The sequence below is a fragment of the Pristis pectinata genome, chromosome 27, assembly GCF_009764475.1.
Source record: "Pristis pectinata isolate sPriPec2 chromosome 27, sPriPec2.1.pri, whole genome shotgun sequence".
Lineage (NCBI taxonomy): Eukaryota > Metazoa > Chordata > Chondrichthyes > Rhinopristiformes > Pristidae > Pristis > Pristis pectinata.
Window position 1 is genome coordinate 6,259,839 of NC_067431.1, and position 19,104 is coordinate 6,278,942.

At 39.4% G+C, this 19,104-nt stretch overlaps 1 protein-coding gene across 5 annotated transcripts in view; it reads right to left on the minus strand.

The window, feature by feature from the left end:
* Nucleotides 1-19,104, minus strand: part of ei24 (EI24 autophagy associated transmembrane protein) — a 36,836-nt gene that overhangs the window by 16,847 nt on the left and 885 nt on the right. For 3 of the 5 annotated variants that reach the window (XR_007958289.1, XR_007958288.1, XM_052039933.1), the window contains exons 2-8: nt 15,995-16,174; nt 13,188-13,336; nt 10,608-10,668; nt 8,039-8,105; nt 6,252-6,376; nt 1,321-1,440; nt 335-446 (exon numbers count right to left, since the gene is read on the minus strand). Coding sequence is in view for 3 of the 5 variants with exons in the window: in XM_052039933.1 (XP_051895893.1) it covers nt 335-446; nt 1,321-1,440; nt 6,252-6,376; nt 8,039-8,105; nt 10,608-10,668; nt 13,188-13,336; nt 15,995-16,036 (676 nt within the window). In the remaining 2 variants the exon portion in view is untranslated. Of the gene's footprint in view, nt 1-334; nt 447-1,320; nt 1,441-6,251; nt 6,377-8,038; nt 8,106-10,607; nt 10,669-13,187; nt 13,337-15,994; nt 16,175-17,367; nt 17,417-19,104 lie in introns of all 5 variants that reach the window. The other 2 variants (XM_052039931.1, XM_052039930.1) reach the window with 2 other exon arrangements.

The window sequence follows — 19,104 nt, forward strand, 5'->3', positions numbered from 1 at the left end:
ACTCCTAATCTGGTCAACAAAACAGGCCCGGTAGTGTGTCTCTCTCCAGTTCACCTGCTCTCTGGGAAGTTACTTAATGGCTTTCATGATCAGAGAAGAATTTTCCCAGGTGTGCTTTAACTAAATTAATAAGTTTATTTTTGTTTTCTCTTTTCTCCCAGAGAGGCTATGTAGTTGACTGGGTTGGGGGTTCTGGTGGTGGCGACAAGCTGTGTAGGAACTTCGCAATTGGGCTCACTGGACAAGCTGGTCTTTCTCCATCTTTCATTTTCATGCAATTACATTTCTACACACCCGATTTACATCAGATGTTAATGGCACAAACTTTACTTACCATTGTTGAACCACTTGTACTCAAAGCAGTACAGGGAATATAGCATTGACATGTGGAACAGACTGCCCAGCTGTCCGATGATTTCAATAGGAAAATGACTCACAATCAGTCCCTAGAGTTAGAAACAGAGATTAACAGTAAAATAGCATCCCAGAACCAACCCTGGCCTCACACTTTTCAGCAGAAGGTATTGAATTACCAGGAACTCCAGTTTATTTTTAGCTCAGCCTAGTTCACAGTCATAACCCAACTGCTTGAGAGACTGGAGTTTCACTCTCATCTGAACCACAGGGTTGTGGGTTTGAACCTCACTGCAAATTCCAGGAAGACCCTATGCACTATGAAGGTAGTGCTCCATTGTTATAAGTGCCCTCTTTTGTTTGAGGTGTTAACCTGTCAACCATTCTCCCTCTTCAGATAGACAGTAAAAATTCCACGGTGCTATTTCAAACATAGTTGGGCCATTTCCTCCTGTGTCCTAGCCAATATTAATCCCCCAACCAGTGATTAAAACTGTTGAATGTGGAATCTTGCTCTCCATACACTGACAGCTGGACTTCCTATGTTACATTGCAATAGAGCCTATATTTAAAAGGTATTTTATTAACTGCAGAGTTTTGTTGTATGTCCCAAAGACAGTCTTTTTTCCCCTTCAACGTTTACCAATAAAACTTCACATTTCTTCACAGTTTTATAACAGAATCTAACAAAGAATTGTGCTGTTCAGAAAAATGCCAGCATAAATCTGTGTAAAGAAATTGAGACCTACTGACAGAATGGGCCAGAAGATGATGATGATGAACATTTCTCATCAACAGCCAGTTTGGGTTTCATCAATACCACACCAGCATGTGGTTCAAGTGCTTAAACAGAACATAGTCAAACATAAAAATAATCCTATTGCTGACAAGGAAAACTACACCTACTCTAGGCTTGGAGTCTGATCTGTTCGTTAAAATAACATTGTGCTTCTGATCTAATCATACCTGAATGAGGAACAAGGCCTGCAGAAGCAGGTTGAAGAGCATGTCTGCGATAATCTTACTGATGCTGGGGAAGGGTTGTGCTTTCCTTCCAGACACTTTAAATGCTAGATCGGCAATGTCCTGTAACACATAGAACAATGTTGTAACAAGTGAAGCAATGTTATAGATAATTTAACTGAAAAACTGCAGATGCCAGAAATTTGAAAGAAAAATACAAAATGCTGGAAGCACTCAGCAGGTCAGGCAACATCTGTGGAAAGAGAAACAGTTAACATTTCAGGTCAAAGACCTACTGAGTGCTTCTAGCATTTTCTGTTTTTACTATAAAGAATCAAGTCTGCATTAATGCTGGGATTGAGCGATGGGTGGTAAGGCATAAACATAAGTATATGCATCTTCCATCTTCCCACAACGAAGGTTATTTTCTTTCAAGAATCTTTGTAGCTTAGCAGCCTCCTCCCAGGACTCTGAACTTTAAGTGTGCACTGTTGATCTACTCTCTTTACAGATTGTTTAATCTATCATGCATTTCCAGAGTTTTCCCTCTTATGTTAGGTTACCAATTTTTCAATTTTATTTTTCTGCTCATCCCATGCCGACCCAGCAGCTAGGTGTTCAGGTACATCCTGTCCTTGCTTTACTAGAGAAAATGGTAGCTCTTAACAGCCAGCAATAATCTCAGATTGAAAGCTCTGTAAAACTGAGCTCAGGTAGCTTACAGTTAGAACTAAATAACAGGTAATACAAATTTAACCTATGTTATTCTTTAATTAAGTAAAGCTTCTTTTTAGAAATCATTTGATCAAATAGAATCTCACCATCAGGATTCTGTTTAACTGAACAACATGTAGCATTAAATTCCGTCAACCTTTTTCCTACCACTATAAACAGATATAGTGGTTAAAAACATAACCACTATATCTGCTACAGCCTTGGAAAAGCACTCAAGAAACAAGTTTGCTTACATCAGTTTATGGGATCCGAATCAAGACATGCACAAGGATCAAATATACTGGACTAATGCCAAAATTCCTCTTGCTTTGCACAATCATTCATAAAGTCTATCATTTGTAAAGCATGCTCTGCTACATTCTTCCTCCTTCAGTCTTTCACTTCCCACTAGAATATTTGCCACTAGCTTGGCAAAAGTTCAAGGAAACCTCCATCTCCCTGGGCTAATTGCATTTTAGACATTTAAACCAATCTTAACAAAATATAGACATTATTTCCCTTTGATTGTTTCACTATTACATGCGTCTTTTTTTTGCGAATGGTTTATCCTCTAACATCTGACTCCTTGCTATCACTCTCCACATGCAAGAACTCTCTTATTGGAAGCAAATGATTTTAAGGGTGGTTTTCCATTCTGAAAAATCGAATTGTGACATTTCTTTGGTGGATTGGGGTTGGGGTGTGGGGCGGGAGAAAGAGGTGGGAACGCAGTTGACAACCAGCAAAGCTGTCCTGTTTTGACCAATGGGTGAGGTGTGGGGGGAGGGTCACACTGACCAGAAGCATAACTGGGATCATCACATAAAAAGGCATTATAGAGCAATTCTAAGGTGAGATGTGTCCTGTGGCAGGTGACTCAACTCCTAACTTTCTGCAAGGTACAATGAAGCATGATGGAATCCTTTAAAATAAAGAGCTTACAGCAGAGCTTACAGCACAACCACTCAGCTGACTGTGTCTGTGCTGGGTAAATACAGAACTATTCATGTTACTTCTCAGCTCTTGGTCTGCTTGTAGGTTACAGCTGCAAGGATTCATTCAGATGTATTTTATAAATTTCAGCTTCCACAACCCTTTCAGACAATGAATTCCTGACACCAATACTTTGGGAGCAAAGGTTTCCTTCACTTCCCTCTGGGAACTTCTACCAATTAACAGATCAATGGGTCCCAGAAATCAAGCTCTCTGCCTGGAGAAATACGTTTTAGATACATTACAGGAAGTACTCTTTAATACTCTGCAACATCTAGAAAAAACAACTCACAAGATCAGTAGAGCATCCATCTTAAACCTCCATTCCCTGAACCACCAGAGTATCACAGGTACAGTACATACAGGATGCATGACAGAAATTTGCAAAGGCAACTCTAAGCCTCTCTCCAAGTTGCACACCATCTTGGTTTAGATATGTAATTGGCATTCCTTAATCGTTATTGGGAGAATGTCACAGAAACAGTAGTGTTGACCTTTTTGAAGTTCTCATATCCAAAGGAAAAAATGTTAAAAACAGGCAAGAGGGAATCTAATTAGGATTAAGGTGACTTCAAATGTTAATCCTCTGTCTTCAGAAACCTGAACTAGAAAGATCTGATAGATTCTCAACTGTTGATGGTTTATTGTCAGATATCACGAATGGAACTAGGCGTACTGAATTAGTTAGGACGACTTCTCCGCAAATAGACATTCACTCAAGAAAGGACCCACCCCCACTCTATGGTACAAATATGGCCAACAAAAGTAGATGAAGATATTAGACTAAAGGAAGATCCTTATAATTTTGCCAAAAGTAAGATTGTTGAATTCAGTAAAGGCTAACCAAGAAACTGACAAAGAGGAAGTGAAATTAACCAGCAATAAACCCAAAACTGTTTAATTTTTTTTTAAACCTACCAGTAGAAGGTTTTAGCAATCAAAAGTAAATGTGAGCAGAGGCACAAGACATTATTCAAGAAACAGTGCCGGAAAACTGGGATTAAAATCTGATTAATCACAAGATCCTGATAACCTACATTTAAAAGTTTAATTAAGTGGCTATAGAGATTGAATGACTTTTGATCTTCCAGAATTCCTGAGTATAGAAATGGAAGATAGAAAATGCAATGCTGCTATTCAAGTAGGATTTACTTTTAAGTGCGAACCTCAGAAGATGCAGGTGCAGTATGCAAAAGGAGAAGCAAAAAGAATGTTGGCCTTTCTTGCAGATAGATTGGAGTATAAAAGCTTACTGCAATGCTACAAGATGAAATGCAAGAATATTGGCTACTGCCTTTGTACGATGTGACCTAAGGAAGGATATACTTGTCTAAGAAGGTGCAAAGGTTTACAATATAGCTTTGAGTGATGAATAAGTTGTCCTGTGTGGGGAAAATGAGTAGACTAGACTCTTATTGATGAATTTAGAAGTGGTGCAATATAGATGTTTTTTTTAGGGCATGACAAGATAGATGCTGGGGGACTGGCAGAGGGAGAAGATGTGCTCTGATTTAAATATCTAAAACTGTAAGTGCCAAATTTTTTTTAAATCTTGAGACTAAGCTGAAACAAGGCTTATGTTTCTTCATTTAGCATTGCAAATTTGATATTCTCTACGCCTGAGGGTTGTGAGTCTTATTATTACATTGAAGACAGATGGATAGATTTTGAATGCTAGTAGAATCATGACATTATGGGCCTGGCACGTAAAGATTGAATTAGAGAGACCCATCGGAAATTCATGAATCCTGGAGCAGGCTCAATGGGCAACACTACCTACTACATCTCATGTGCTGAATTGATATGATCCTGCAAGGTATTACTTGTGCTTCAACAGCACAAGCAATAGGAAGCTTGGCAAAGCTAAGCACTAATTAACTGTGGAGTTATAATAGATTAAAACCAAAGACCTGGGTCTGCCAATCTGAGCTTGGGTCAGTGCAATGCATCCTTGCTGGGAAAAATGACATTCTAAATTGGGGAAATAGAAACTGCATGAATTTTTTTTTTAAAAATAGCCCAACATGGGAGTCAAAGATACGGTGATTGTATTCCATGCCTATCTCAAATATCCAAAAGATTTCCTAGCCCAAAGTAAATTTATCAAGAGCTTTGGCAAATTAAATCTACTGACATTGTGTTTTGAGTTGTTCAGAGATGGTAGGACTGTTGCTTTAAATTTATTCTTGCTTTAAGTACTTGAAACATACCAGTTTTCACTTTCACCTTTATTTTTAGGTCTGATGAAGTCATTGACCCGAAACATTCTCTCTCCACACAAAGTGCACGACACGCTGATTAATTCTAGAATTCGGGTTTTTAAAATCACATGAATGTCTGAAAATTAGTAATGTACTTTTAAAAAATCTTCCTTGCAGCAGGTTCAGACTGGCAGGGCTGACATTTACTGCCTACCACTAGCCACCTGAGAAGGCAGAAGTGAGTTTCCGTTCTGAAACAGTGCAGTCCGTGTTGAAATTAATCTCACGTGAAGGGGAGTTTGACTGAGCGACAATGTGTGACAGATGATACATTTCCAAATGAGGTTGGCTTCTAGTTCGCCTCTTATCAGTGCTTTTCAGGGATGCTGCAGCTATAGCTACCCGGGTTCAATCCTGACCTCTGGTGCTATCTGTGTGGAGTTTGCAAATTCTCCCTGTGATCATGCGAGTTTCCTCCAGGTGCTCCTGTTTTCTTCCACATCCTAAAAACCATGCTGGTTGATGGGTTAAGTTGCCCTTAGTGTGTGGGCAAGTGGTAGAATCTGGGGGAAGTCGATGAGAATGTGGGGAGAATAAAAATTCAGTATTAGTGCAAATGGGCCCTTGATGATCAGCATGGACATGGGCTGAGAGGCCCACTTCCATGCTAATGGAGTTTAATAGAGCCTGTTAATTTGGAAGGTGCTGTAAAAACAAAATCCAGTGAATTATTGCAGTCATAATGCAGATCCCATACTGAAGTTAGCAGAGTGAGGGAGCGATGGTGGAAGGGGTCCCAATGCTAGCTGCTTCATCCAGGATGATGTCCAACTTCCCAGGTGATATTAGAGATTACATTCATCTGTACAAGTGATCAGTATTTCATCACACTCCTGATGTGCCCAGATGAGGGAAAACCTTTCTGGTGTCTCGGGAAATGTCTGACTCACCCTGGAGTATCCAGCCTCAAAATTATAACTGAACAATCTTCAGGGAAAACCTGCTCCAATGCTGAGTATTACTTACCTGAAACCAGATGGCATTCACTATTTTACTGAGAACAAAGAGAGGCAATATCCACAAAGCACTGAAGGTGGAGTTCAGGATAAATTCCAACCAGGACCAGACATCTCCATGTAATGAGGGATCACCTGCCCAGGCAAAAACAAAAACCAGTTACCAAAATAGTTAAAGATTAGCAACTTCCAATCTGCTTAAAACCAGTGATTTCCCCTTAACAGAAAAAGCAGCCTGATGCAAAACAGTTGGTTTGTGGATGCTTGAAAGACAAGAGGGAAACTAATAGTTGGTCCTGTGGAAGTGTAGAAACAACAGAACTGTAAAATAGCAGCAATGCAAATTAAAATGAGAAAAGTAAAAGTGCATTGTTCACAAGAAGTTGAAGTATGAAAGAAGAACTTCATAGTAAAGATACTTAAAAAAAATTATTCTAATGCACGTGGAAACTGTAATCAAGTTTGATTCCCCAAAGTACTAAGAAATTGTTAATGTAGTTTCCACTGGCCCTCCTGGACTGCAGATACACCTCTCTCTTCCATTGCTTATGGGGAGCCAGCCACTTTTTTTGTTTTCAATTGGTCAGATCATGTTGCTGGAACAATATTCCCCGAAACAACATGTCACAATGTTGCTGGAATTTTTGATATATTTGAACAAGCATAATTTCAACAAGGCACTGGTTAAAGCTTGTGTAGCTGTGTGAACCAGCTTGCTGGAATTACTGGAAAAGATAGCCAAAATGTGTCCAGTTTAAACTTGTAATCCACCCCATCCAATTCTTTAATATAATTGTAAATTGTCATCCATACATACAAAATAAGTTCCAGTGTGTTCTCTGCCCTGGAAAAAGGTAACATTATTGTAAATGTGCACAATAGGGGTATGCACAAGACTAAGTAGTTTCGCAACACCTTAACGGTCAGTACAGAGTTAGCTGATATTCTCCCCTGTCCATATAGGTCCAATCAAACAAATTATTTTATCAACATGACAACCTACTCATTAACCTTGAAACTTTAAAATGGGTCTTAAGTAAACAAGGAAAGAGCCTTGTAAAACTGCAATGGCTTTGAAATAGAATCAGACTCCAAATATTACTTCTGACTTTTTATTCCCATTCCTCCTGATAACGCGGACTTCGGACTACTCACCCAAAAGGCCATTCTTCATGTAATTAAGCAGAGTGGAGGCCAGTCAGATTGTATTACTACCTTTGCACCATTCAGTCGTACTTTGCACCATTTTCTTGCACTTGTCGCTGTACTTATAGTTTTATTTATTATTACCATTTATTATTACTCTGAGCTTCACACAAGCAAGGAACTTCTTTGCAACCTGGTGTATGTGACAGTAAACTAATCTGAACTTTCACCTTATATCTACCCACAATCACCTTCTAACATTCATCCTGATGGAGGTTGGAAAAGGGAACCCAAATTTACTTTTTCGCACCCTAGCGAGGTTACATTTTATCCACTACCTCCTGGTTGAGCCTTGATACAAACAGGAATAGGCCATTCAGTTCCTCGGGCTATTGTGGCACACAGTTAGATCGTGGACAATTACTATCTCAACTGCATCTAACTCACAGCTAATGCTACTCTTCCCAACAAAATACTCTAGTTCACACAATTCAACAAAACTTGGAGATTGACATGGGATCTTTTTGGTCCATGGCCTGGTTCACACCATTCAGTACATTTACTAAACAACCAGCTGGGGACCTTTGAAGGAATTTTTGTTTTTGTGGGATTCTATTGCTCAGGGATTTCACTCTTGCAATGTTTCCTTACCAATAATATGTGCAGTGATGGCCTGAAGCAGAGGGATAAAGACCCGGTAAAAGACAAAGATACTCAACTGTGTGGAAAGAAAGAAAAACAACTGTTACTGGAAACAATGGCACATGACCGCATCAAATATTCACTGCAATAAAAGTTACAACTGGGGTTTTTGTTGCTTATTGCGTTCCTTTAAGATGAATATAATGTGCAATTTTACAACCTTATACCTCAGTTTTTCCTTTACCTTCATTTCCCTGATGGCTGCACAGTCTACAAATGTGGTCTGATCACAGCCCAGTGCAAATAGTTACTAGAACGTGTTGAGAAACTTGCAGACACCCTGGATTTCCTCTATGTCTCACCACTGGCAAAAGGTGCAACATTTTCTGGCACAAAAGAATTTGACTAAATTCCATTCAATCACAATAAATCTATTGAGGATCGGTGGTGGCTGCTAAACAACATACATTTCATTACTGTTAAACACAAGAGGTAACGTGCAACAGGACCAGAGTAACCTCTAAATACTTAATCAGTTCCAAGCGATAGTAATGCCATTGAATATCAAAGGCTAGTGGTTAAACTCTTTACTGCAGATGGTTATTGCCTGACACTTGTGTGCCATGAATGTTACATGCCAATTATCACCCCTTCCCTGAACGTGGCAAAGGCCCTGCTGCATGTAAGCTTGGACAGCTTCATGTACTGACTAAATACAACATTGAGCAATCAATAATCATCCTCACTTCCAACCTTATGGTGGAAGGTAGATCATACATGAAGCAGTTCAATATGGTCAGGCCTAGGACACTGCCCTGAAGAACTACAGTGACGCCCTCTGGCTGGGATAATTGACTTCCAATAGCAATTTTCCTTTGTAGGAGGTAGGACTGCAATCATTAGAACATTTTCCACTTGATGCCCATTGATTTCCATTCTGTCACAGCTCCTTGTTGCAACATTTATTCACATGCTCTCTTGTTGTCAAAGGAGTTACTCTCAGCTCACCTCCAGAATTCAGCCCACCTCCAGAATTCAGCCCATCTTTGATCCAAGACTGTGACGAGGTCCAGAATTGAGTAATGATGGTGAGATCCAAAGCGGGCATGAGTTAGCATGCTATCGATGAGTTAGTGCTGCTTGATATAGCATTTACAATGACTGCTTCCATCACTTTGCTGAAGGTCAAGAGTAGATTGATTGGGTGATAATTAGCCAAACTGAATGGGTTCAGGTTTTGTGAACAGGACATACCTGAGCAATATTCCCACTGTTTGGTAGATGCTAGTGTTGTAACTGTACTGGAAAAACCCAACTAGAGGAGCTGCTAATTCTGGAGCAAAAGGTCTTCAGATGGACGTTATCTGGTTCCAAAGCCCTTGTCGTGTCCAGTGCCCTAGGCTGTTTCTTGATTTCACGTGGAGGGGATTGAACCGGCTGATGACTGGCTTCTTTAGTAGTGATCTCAGGAGGAATTGGAGATGCATCTTCCAGTTGGTAACTGTGACCGAGAATGGCTGCAAATGCTTTAAGCCAAGGGCCTTTGACGTGAATTGTTAACTTTGCTTCTCGTTCCACCGATGCTGCCCGAGTGTTTCCAGCATTTTCTGTTGCAACTTCAGTCCTGCTTCCAGCACTCAAGGTGGGCTCTGCCATCGTTGAGGGTGGGGATGTTCTTGGAACTATTTAATTGTCCACCACCATTCCCAACTAGTTGTGGCTGGACTGCAGAGCTTTAATTTGATGCACTGATTGAGATATAACTTTGCTCTGTTTTTGACAACATCCCAAAGTTTGCAGACTTTTCTTCCCAAAAGTTAAACACCAATCATAGGAAACTGAAAACAATATAACTGTTTTTAAAAAAGAACAGCACCTTAGCCACAGAACAATATAGAATCCTGTAAATCTCCCGTTACAAAACAGTACATCATTCCGTTCACAAAAACATCAAAAAAGTCTGATGTCCTTTATCTACTAATCTTTCCCATTATATCAGATCCACTACCCTCTCAAAATGGCCTACAATGCCACCAAGCTTCTCCAAACCACTTCAACAAAAGAATAAAGCCATTTTTTCCCCTCCATTCACTGATTTTATTCTCATCATTTCTATTCCACACTGACTATAGCATTTCAAAAATGTGGCTAAGCATTACCTTGTTGCGGGCAATTGAAATAGGCAATAAAGCTATACTTGCCTACCATGGTAACATCCAGGAATGAATCCGAATCTACTATCACAAGCTGCAACAGAGAATGCTGTAATCATATGCTATAATTAAGCTCACTATTGCTATAATCAGTAGAACAATCATCCATTACAAATCACCTGCAGAGGGTTGCTATGGATAGTTACTGATTGAATTGTTCGAGTGGAAAATAGGGACTTCTTCCACTTTCATCAATGCAGATGCTCAAACGACTAGAATTTCTGATCATTTATAATGAAAGGAGGCTGCTAAACTACTCAAATAAAGATATATCTGAAATTGCTGATGGATAAGTGGTTTTAGTATACAGTCAAACTTCCCATCCTTTAGGAGGACCTGACAGTAAGTTGAATTAAGTGTCTTACCCAGAATATCCCTCCGTTCCAGGCACAGCACTGCACAATCCTGTTTGCTATTCGGGGCTCACTGAAAAACAGAAGCAGGGTGTCTTTCATCAGATATGATGAGTTCTAGACAAGTCTAGTCTTTGGCCCTACAGACAAGCCCACATTGCTACATGGCCCTGGTGTACTATTCAGAACAAACATTTCAATAAAGGAGGCTATTCAGACTCGTATCTGTGTTAGTTCCCCCGAATGGAGCTGCTCAGTCTCATTGCATTTCTCTACTTATTCCCGGTTTTATTTTTACATTTAACTTCATGTTAGCGCCATAACCAATCTGTTTTTAGCAAAGCATTCCAAATCTTAACTCTCATCACAATTCCTTGAAGCCTCTCCATATCTTCAAGTATTATCCTGGAATTTGTATCATTTTGTTACCAACACAGGGCTGCTCATCAAATTCCCAATGCCCACTCCAACCTCTACAGCGCAGCTGCCTTCTCTCTGCATGATTCAAACTTGAAGGCTGCGTTACCCAGCCCCACTCCTAACCTCAGGAATGGAAAAGGCAAATTGCTAGCCACTGTCATTCTGATATGGACAGGTAGCAGGGGATGCTAGAACACAAGCTTATATGCAGATATCACACTTCTCCCTCCACAGTGCCCTCAGCTCCCACTTTATCATTTTAATTCAATCACCCCATCTCAATCAGGTACCATTTTAATGCAGTCTTTAATTCACATAAGGATCATAGGCAGGAATTTAACTTGTGCATTAACTGACACACTAAAGTTAATAAATGGAAGAAATTATGTTCCCTGTATTTGATGTTTTTACACAAATGAATTTTAAGAGAAAGACATTATCAATTATAATTTTACTCTTCCCTGTGTTCCAGGTTGGGCTATTCCAAGTTCCTCTTACACTGGGTGGCTTACTCTTCAAACTTTCTCCCCTGCTGTGTCATAATGACCAAAGCCATCACCCCATTTTGTTTCTATGCATAATACATTATGTCTGCTGGGTCAACATGACACCACACATTCCGTTTAACCCAGTCACGGATAATGTGCAGGATGTGTTTGGTAGCACCCCTTAGATACAGCTTTTGCACCCCTTACTGATTATTGGACAGGAGCTGAAGTCTTTTCATTGGCTGCAAGATCCATGGGAAAGGATGGAGTTCTTGGAGCAACCAACTCCACATGCGCCCAAACCCCCACCCACAGCACCATATAAGTGTTAAAGTTAAAAAGCCTCCAAGGCAAATTGAACCTGATGCAACCATTCTATTGAATAGCTGAATAAGTCAACTGCATTGTATCTGTGTTGAGTTAGCCACGTAGTCAAATGAGGTGAACCTTTAAGGGAAGTTTGATAATCGCATGGGATAAAGGGATTATTCAGATGAAGGGATTATTCAGATGAAGGGAACTCTACTTGTGTCTTGTGGAGCTTTTATATCTCCTCTTTGATGATGGGGAATGTTCAACTCTCAACTTCAGGTGATTACGTCCAAATTGACTCTGGAAACAAAAGTGTGACTCACCTCTGGGGACACAAAATTTATTTAATTCCAGTGATTCTGGATTCAGGCTATTTACATTTAAACTGACACAGCAGTTAAAAGCACCCTGGCTATTTAACTGTTCAAAATTTTTTGTTTTTTTTTCCCCCCTCAGACATTTTGATAATGATGCATCCCTCTAGCTTATTCAGATGGTTAAAGGTTCGGCAGGTGGCTTGGATTCTCATGGCTCATTATGACTCTCATGGGATTTGTCAGTTCTTTTAGCTACATTTTTCTCCATGACACTTTTTTAAATATCTTTAGAATGCAAGTTATACCATCACATCATTTAACAATTTTTTGTTTTAAACTCATACTTTTAATTCACTTAAAATGAGAAAAAGTTTAGAAACAATTGAAATCTGTGAAAGAAAAACAGTTGTGCGGTCTTCTTATCAATTCAAAATTACTTCCTTCCCCGTAAATTATTATATAGAATCTTAAGAACAGCAGAGAATCAAATCAGATTATCGAATTGAGTCAGTTCCTGCCAGTATCAATGCTCAACTGAGGTCTTGTTCCTCTTTCTATTATTGGTATCTATCCCTTTCCTCCTTGTATAATAATCAGCCTTTCATTAAATGCATTCATTGCCAAGAAAAATTTTACCCAATAAAAATTTTACCCAAGGAATGTATTTTACACTGCTTCCGAACATCAGGACCTTTATATTCATGACAAATCTTTCATAAGAACACGTGCATAAGTTAGCACATTCACTTTAATTTTTAATTCAGCAATTTTCATTAGTATTTTTAAAAAATACCCTAAAGGTATCCTTCACAATTTCTATATTCCTCCAAGCTTGCTCTTAGCTCTGTTAAAAATTCAAACATACGTGGAAAAACTGTAATTTCTACCCATTCAACAAATGATAAAATTCACATTTCTGCTCTTATTGCATTTGTTTCATATATACATCAAAACAGAACTCTGGTACCTTAGTAAATTCAGTCCCTCAAACCTGCCAGCCTCTCATTTATTTTATATTCAATGGCCTTGGTAACAGGTAGCCTGTCATTACTCACTTCTCCTCCCTCTTCTCTTCTATCTGAGCTCTGCGGTGTGCCAACGCACTGCGTTGCTCTTTCTTCTTTCTTTGTTCTTCTCGCTTCTGGTGAATCCGTTCATCAAGCTTGGAGATTGTTCGTATTCCAAAAACAGAATCCCCTATCCCCTGGGGAAAAAAAAGCAGATGGCATAGGCAGTTCTTGACCTTTTATAACTTCTGTCCTTTAATGAGGAAGCCTTTCATATCAAAGACGATGTTAATGTATTATTGTGGTGCATCAACATGACACCGTGGTACCCAGGCTTGAGGAGCTGATCTGAAGAAGCCAATAATTAGCAATTTGCTTACTTCACAAATTGAGGGATTGGGCTTACCTGAATGAAAGCTGATTAGGGAGAAGTATTAAAAATCTCGGGAAACAAGTCTAAACTGAAATAAATACGTACATTACAAATTTTAACGATTACTCTGGTACTGAAGCTTCTGCAGTAGTTTCATGTGAAATGGTCTTCACCTCCTTAAAACATTTTGGCCATCTTAAAAATTCTACTAGGGGGTAGCATTGTGGTATAATTACTGGACTAGTATCCAGAGACACGGGCTATTAAAGGTGACATGATTGAAAAATGAAAATAGGCACTTGGGGAATTTAAATTCAAGTAATTAATCTGCAATCTAAAATAACTGGTAATCGTAAATCTAATAATGAAACTATCGAAATATCACAAGCCTACTTAGATCAAACGCATTCTTCAGGGAAGGAAACCTAGCCTCAAAATATCTTAACAAGCCACTCAAATGCAACCAGCAGTATTCATATCCCTATCAAATAAATCAACTCAATTGAAAGAAGTTGCATGATAACCAGAATTGCTTCAGGTTTGATCCGCCTTAGCTGATTTAATGTGGGAACCTGAAACGGCAATAACAAAATGAATTAACACTGGGATGCGAATCTCTGCTGGGTGAAGACAAGATGAGGAGCATTTGTGACAGCTCAGTGGAGAAAATTCTAAGTCTATCTCAGGGCCCAATTGGACAGAATAACTGCTCATTAACCCAGATTCAGAACCTATTTTAGGGACATGCACCTATTATAGTCATAGAGGTGTACAGCACTGAAGCAGGCCCTTTGGCCCACTGTGTCCATGCCTAGCGATACCAAACTGACTTGCCTGCATTAATTCCATATCCCTCAATGCCTTGCTCATTCAAGTACCTATCCAGATGCCTCTTAAATGTTGTTATGTTCCCACCTCCACCACCTCCTCTGGCAAATCATTCCTGATACCAAGTAGTCTTTGTGTGAAAGATATACCCCTCAGATCCCCTTTATCCCTCCATCATCAAGGACCCTCACCATCCGGGACATGCCTTCTTTGCGTTACTACCATCAGGGAGGTGGTACAGGAGCCTGAAGACCCACACTCAACGTTTTAGGAACAGTTTCTTCCCCTCCGCCATCAGATTTCTGAACAGTCCATGAACACTACCTTGTTATTCTTCTTTTCACTATTTATTTATTTTGTAACTTATAGCAGTTTTTATGTCTTGTACTGTACTGCTACCACAAAACAACACATTTTACAAAATACGTCAGTGAATATAAACCCGATTCTGATTTAAAACAAAATTTGGGTACAGCACTGAGGGAGTGTTGTTTCTCAGCTGAGTTATCAACCAAGAGCCTTTACAATTCATGAAATGGATGCGAAAGCTGCTGTTCTCTGTTATCTTGGCTAATTTTCCTCTATTAAACAACATCACCAAAATAAGATATCTTTATTAGTCACATGTACATCAAAACACAGAGTGAAATGCATCTTTTGCGTAGAGTGTTCTGGGGGCAGACCGCAATTGTCGCCACGCTTCCGGCGCCAACATAGCATGCCCACAACTTCCTAACCTGTACGTCTTTGGAATGTGCGAGGAAACTGGAGCACCCGGAGGAAACCCACGCAGACACGGGGAGAACGTACAAACTCCCTACAGACAGCGGTGGGAATTGAACTCAGGTCGCTGGCGCTGTAATAGCATTATGCTAACCACTGCACTACCGTGCCTGCCCTGAGCTCAAATGGTCAGTTTCATTAGTGTGATCATGTGGTGTGCACATTGTTGCATAGTCAAACACAGCAGCCAGAGGCTTTATTCCAAAATAATTCATTAATTATGTGGTGTGCTAAGGGTACTGTAATTGCTAGCTTTGCTTGTGCATAAAAAAGTTCTGAACACACCCCACAGCAAGATACAATACTTATTTCAATGTTAGGCTTCACTGCAAGTTTAACACACATCTAAAAAGGGTAGTTAGGGAAGCTAAATAAATCCTGAACAATAATGGTGATCGTGAAACTACCAAGTTGTCATAAAAACCTATCTGGGTCCCAGAGTCCTTTAGAGAAGGTTACCCAGTGTCTGCTCAGTCTGGCCTATATGTGATCAATCCCACAGCAATGTAAAACCAGAAAAGGCTGGAAACACTCAGCAGGTCAGGCAGCATCTGCAGAAAAAGAAACTGATGATGCTGCCTGACCGACAGTGTTTCCAGCATTTTTAGTTTTATTTCAAATTTCCAGCATCTGCAGTTTTTTCTTACCTTTTCACCCACATTAATGTGGCTGACTCTTAAATGCCCCAAAATGGCCTATCAAACTACTGGGTGTTAAGAGAATATTCACCACCACCTTCTCAAGGGCAATTGAGGGTGAGCAATACACCCAATAAAAATCTAATCCATGCCAAGTCTGCAGGTTTGACTGTGTGATCTTTCTTCTGGACATGGTATCTCAGAATAGGTCCAATTTAATAGAGGACACTCACCTTAACAACATCCAAAAGGAATGTCCTAACACTGTCCGCCATGGCCAGAGTAGCATCAACTATACACCATAGCAACAGCAACTTCACAGCAGGGTTTCATCATGGGAACCTGCCGTATCTTCTACCATCTGAGGATATCAACAGATGAATCAGACAGATCACATCCAAAGAATGAGTAGGCTGGAGAAAGAAGGGCAACAGGTAACAAAAGTAAATGTATTCAACTGACTTCCAGTATTTCTACCTATACTGTGCAGAAGTTTGGAAGGGGAATAATAGATTTCATATGACTTTGTTTAGTAACCTCTCGTTTGTCAGCCTCTGCTCAATCAAGGCTTGTAAGTGAAGTCCTTTCATGATTGTGGTAATATAACAATTTGTGCACATAAATTGCAAGAGACTTAAAATGGAGATGGAGTAGTTTGATTCTTTTTGATCTGACAAAACACATTTGATCTGACAAAGATCCACATTTTTGTTTTTCAACACAGATACAAAACACACTTGCAATGCCAACCACTGAATTCTTCTAAGAATGCAACTTACTCTACATAGAATATCTGCATTTGTACCAACCAATTACATTTGTTTGTGGAGATGCAGCGATATCACCCCTGGCGTTGGAGGTTGGATTACTGGAGGGCAGGGGGTGGGGTAAGTCCTTAAGAAACGAAATCTGGGGCAGTTTGGGACAGGTTTCATTATGATTAAATGATACTTCAGTTAAATGATAAAAAGAAATTTGAGGCACTTACTGAAAGGTTTTTGAGCATTACCCGAGTTTGCCAAACATTGATAGTATCTGAAAATACAGTCAGCATCAACCGAATTGAAAATGAAAACTGAAAAACTAAAAATATCAGGGTCCATAAAGAAAGAGAAGATATAAAAAAAATCAGCAGTGATAAACTGAAACAAAATTATCTTATATTTGCTCTTAAACAAGAACGATATCTACTACCCTTAGTGTGTTAAGTTGTGACAATGACAGGAATCCCAGCTTCCATTAACACACTCATTGGACTCTCATTTGGAGACAAATATATTCTTGCAAAAAAAACTGTTTACAGGTTTGAAAATAATCAAATTCTTCAGCAGCAAGAATTATACAATGTTAATACAAATTACCAATTTAATACAGCATACTAGTAGTTTTAATTAATAATTAAACAGACTACGCTGCAGTGGAGGGTGAGATCAGCATGAAATGGAGAACCTCTCCAGACCAAGTTTAGTTTTCAGTTGGAAAGGTAATGTTGTCCAAGCCTAAATGTGTCCTTATGTCTGGCACCATGTCTATGGGCCACCCACAGTACTCTAGAATGATGCCAAATGGGTGGCACAGTTGTGGAATTTCCAAAAAAAATACATACCTTCTCCATCGTGTGCCGGACATCAACTCTGAAGTGTACAACACTAAAGCTAGGGAGAGGCACATGATTTAGTTGAATAAATTCCTTCCACGTCATCGCAAGATGGTTTTCTATATAATCTATGTCAGCTATATTACTGATTTGGTTCAACTTATTCTAATTTACTTCAGAGGTCTTCAAAACTGAGAAGCAGCACAGCAAATAAACAGCACAGATTCAATAGATTGATTCTATGGATGAAGGGTTGTCCTATGAGGTCACTTGAAGGTTGACTAATACTGGAATTTAGAAAAATGAGAGGTTACAGATTCAGGACTCAGGAGGGCTGACTACAAATATTGGTGGTGGTGGTACTAGTGTTTTCTCTGGCTGGACTACCTACAATTAGAAGATGGGATCTCACAATAAGAGGTCACCTATTTAGGATTGAAATAAGAAATGTCTTTATATAGAGGACTGCAATATTTGGAATTCTTTACCACAGACTATGGATGTTCAGTTAAAAAGAGAGTATTTTCAAGGATGAGTAACCATTTTTGGGACACTAATAAAATCAGAGAATATGGGGACCTGATAGAAAAGTGGATAAGACAAAGGTTCAGCAATAGTCTTATTGAATAGCAGAGTGAACTCATAGAGCTATGCGTCCTACTGCTTTTCCCTCACATTTGGAAACAAATTAAAGCACAACTGCACACAAAGTCAGGGCCACCCTAACAATGAGAATTGATTCATCTCCCTTTCTGTGGGTTCCATTCCTCTCTCAATGATGAGGTAACTGCGATTTGTAAAGACTAGATGCCGGATGAGTTTGAAAAGTGGAGTAAACGATGCAATTGTCATAGCCATATAAAGCAGGCAGTTCCAAGGTTCAACACTATGCCTTTATCACGTCAAATGATTGCAAGGTGGTGTCACAGTTGACAGAAAAGAACTTAAGCAGTATTTCAGAAACACCTCTCAAATTTCTTTGCAGTCTGGAATACTTAACAAAAGATTTAAGCAAGTGGTAAACACAGATGAGTTAGGTTTTTAAACTGGTCAAAGTTCCGTGACTGGAAACTTGCAGGTAAAAGTGATTCACCAGAAATGTAAATCCTCTATCCAAAAATAAAGTCATGAAATATGCAAAGCTTTATAAATAAATTCAACTGCATAATGGGTTTAGTAACATACAGAACATTCTACATGGGTAATGGCAATATCTGCAGTCTAGAGCCATTTGTGGCATTTATAGCCACATGGCCTAGCACCAGAGCAACAGAAACCATCACTATATTGTTCTGAATGGCATTAATCTGTGATACATCTTCAATATTTTCCTGCCTCAACAAGGGTAACTCTTCCCAATAAAAGGGTGTTCATAGATATTTTGCTTACTTTTAAGGCTTGGTGTCACATTCCATTTCCAGCAATTGAGTAGTTTGTAGAACTCTGTAGCTACAGTGCCACATGTAATACATGCTTTCCCAATTCTCAAAAATGTCTGCACATAGGTAATGTAGCTATTAAAGCAACAGATACCAATTTCTTTCAGAAGTATAGCTTATATCGGACAAAATAAAAATCAGTATTTTAGCAAAGTGTAGTGAACAAGAGAAATCAGTGTTTTTGGTTAGGAAGATTTGAGGCGGGGTCAGCAAGCATTTGCAACCACAAACATCTGCACATAATTGACACTGAACACCCACTATATGCCAATACCACTACATGGTTCTGGTACATGTTTGGCAAAGT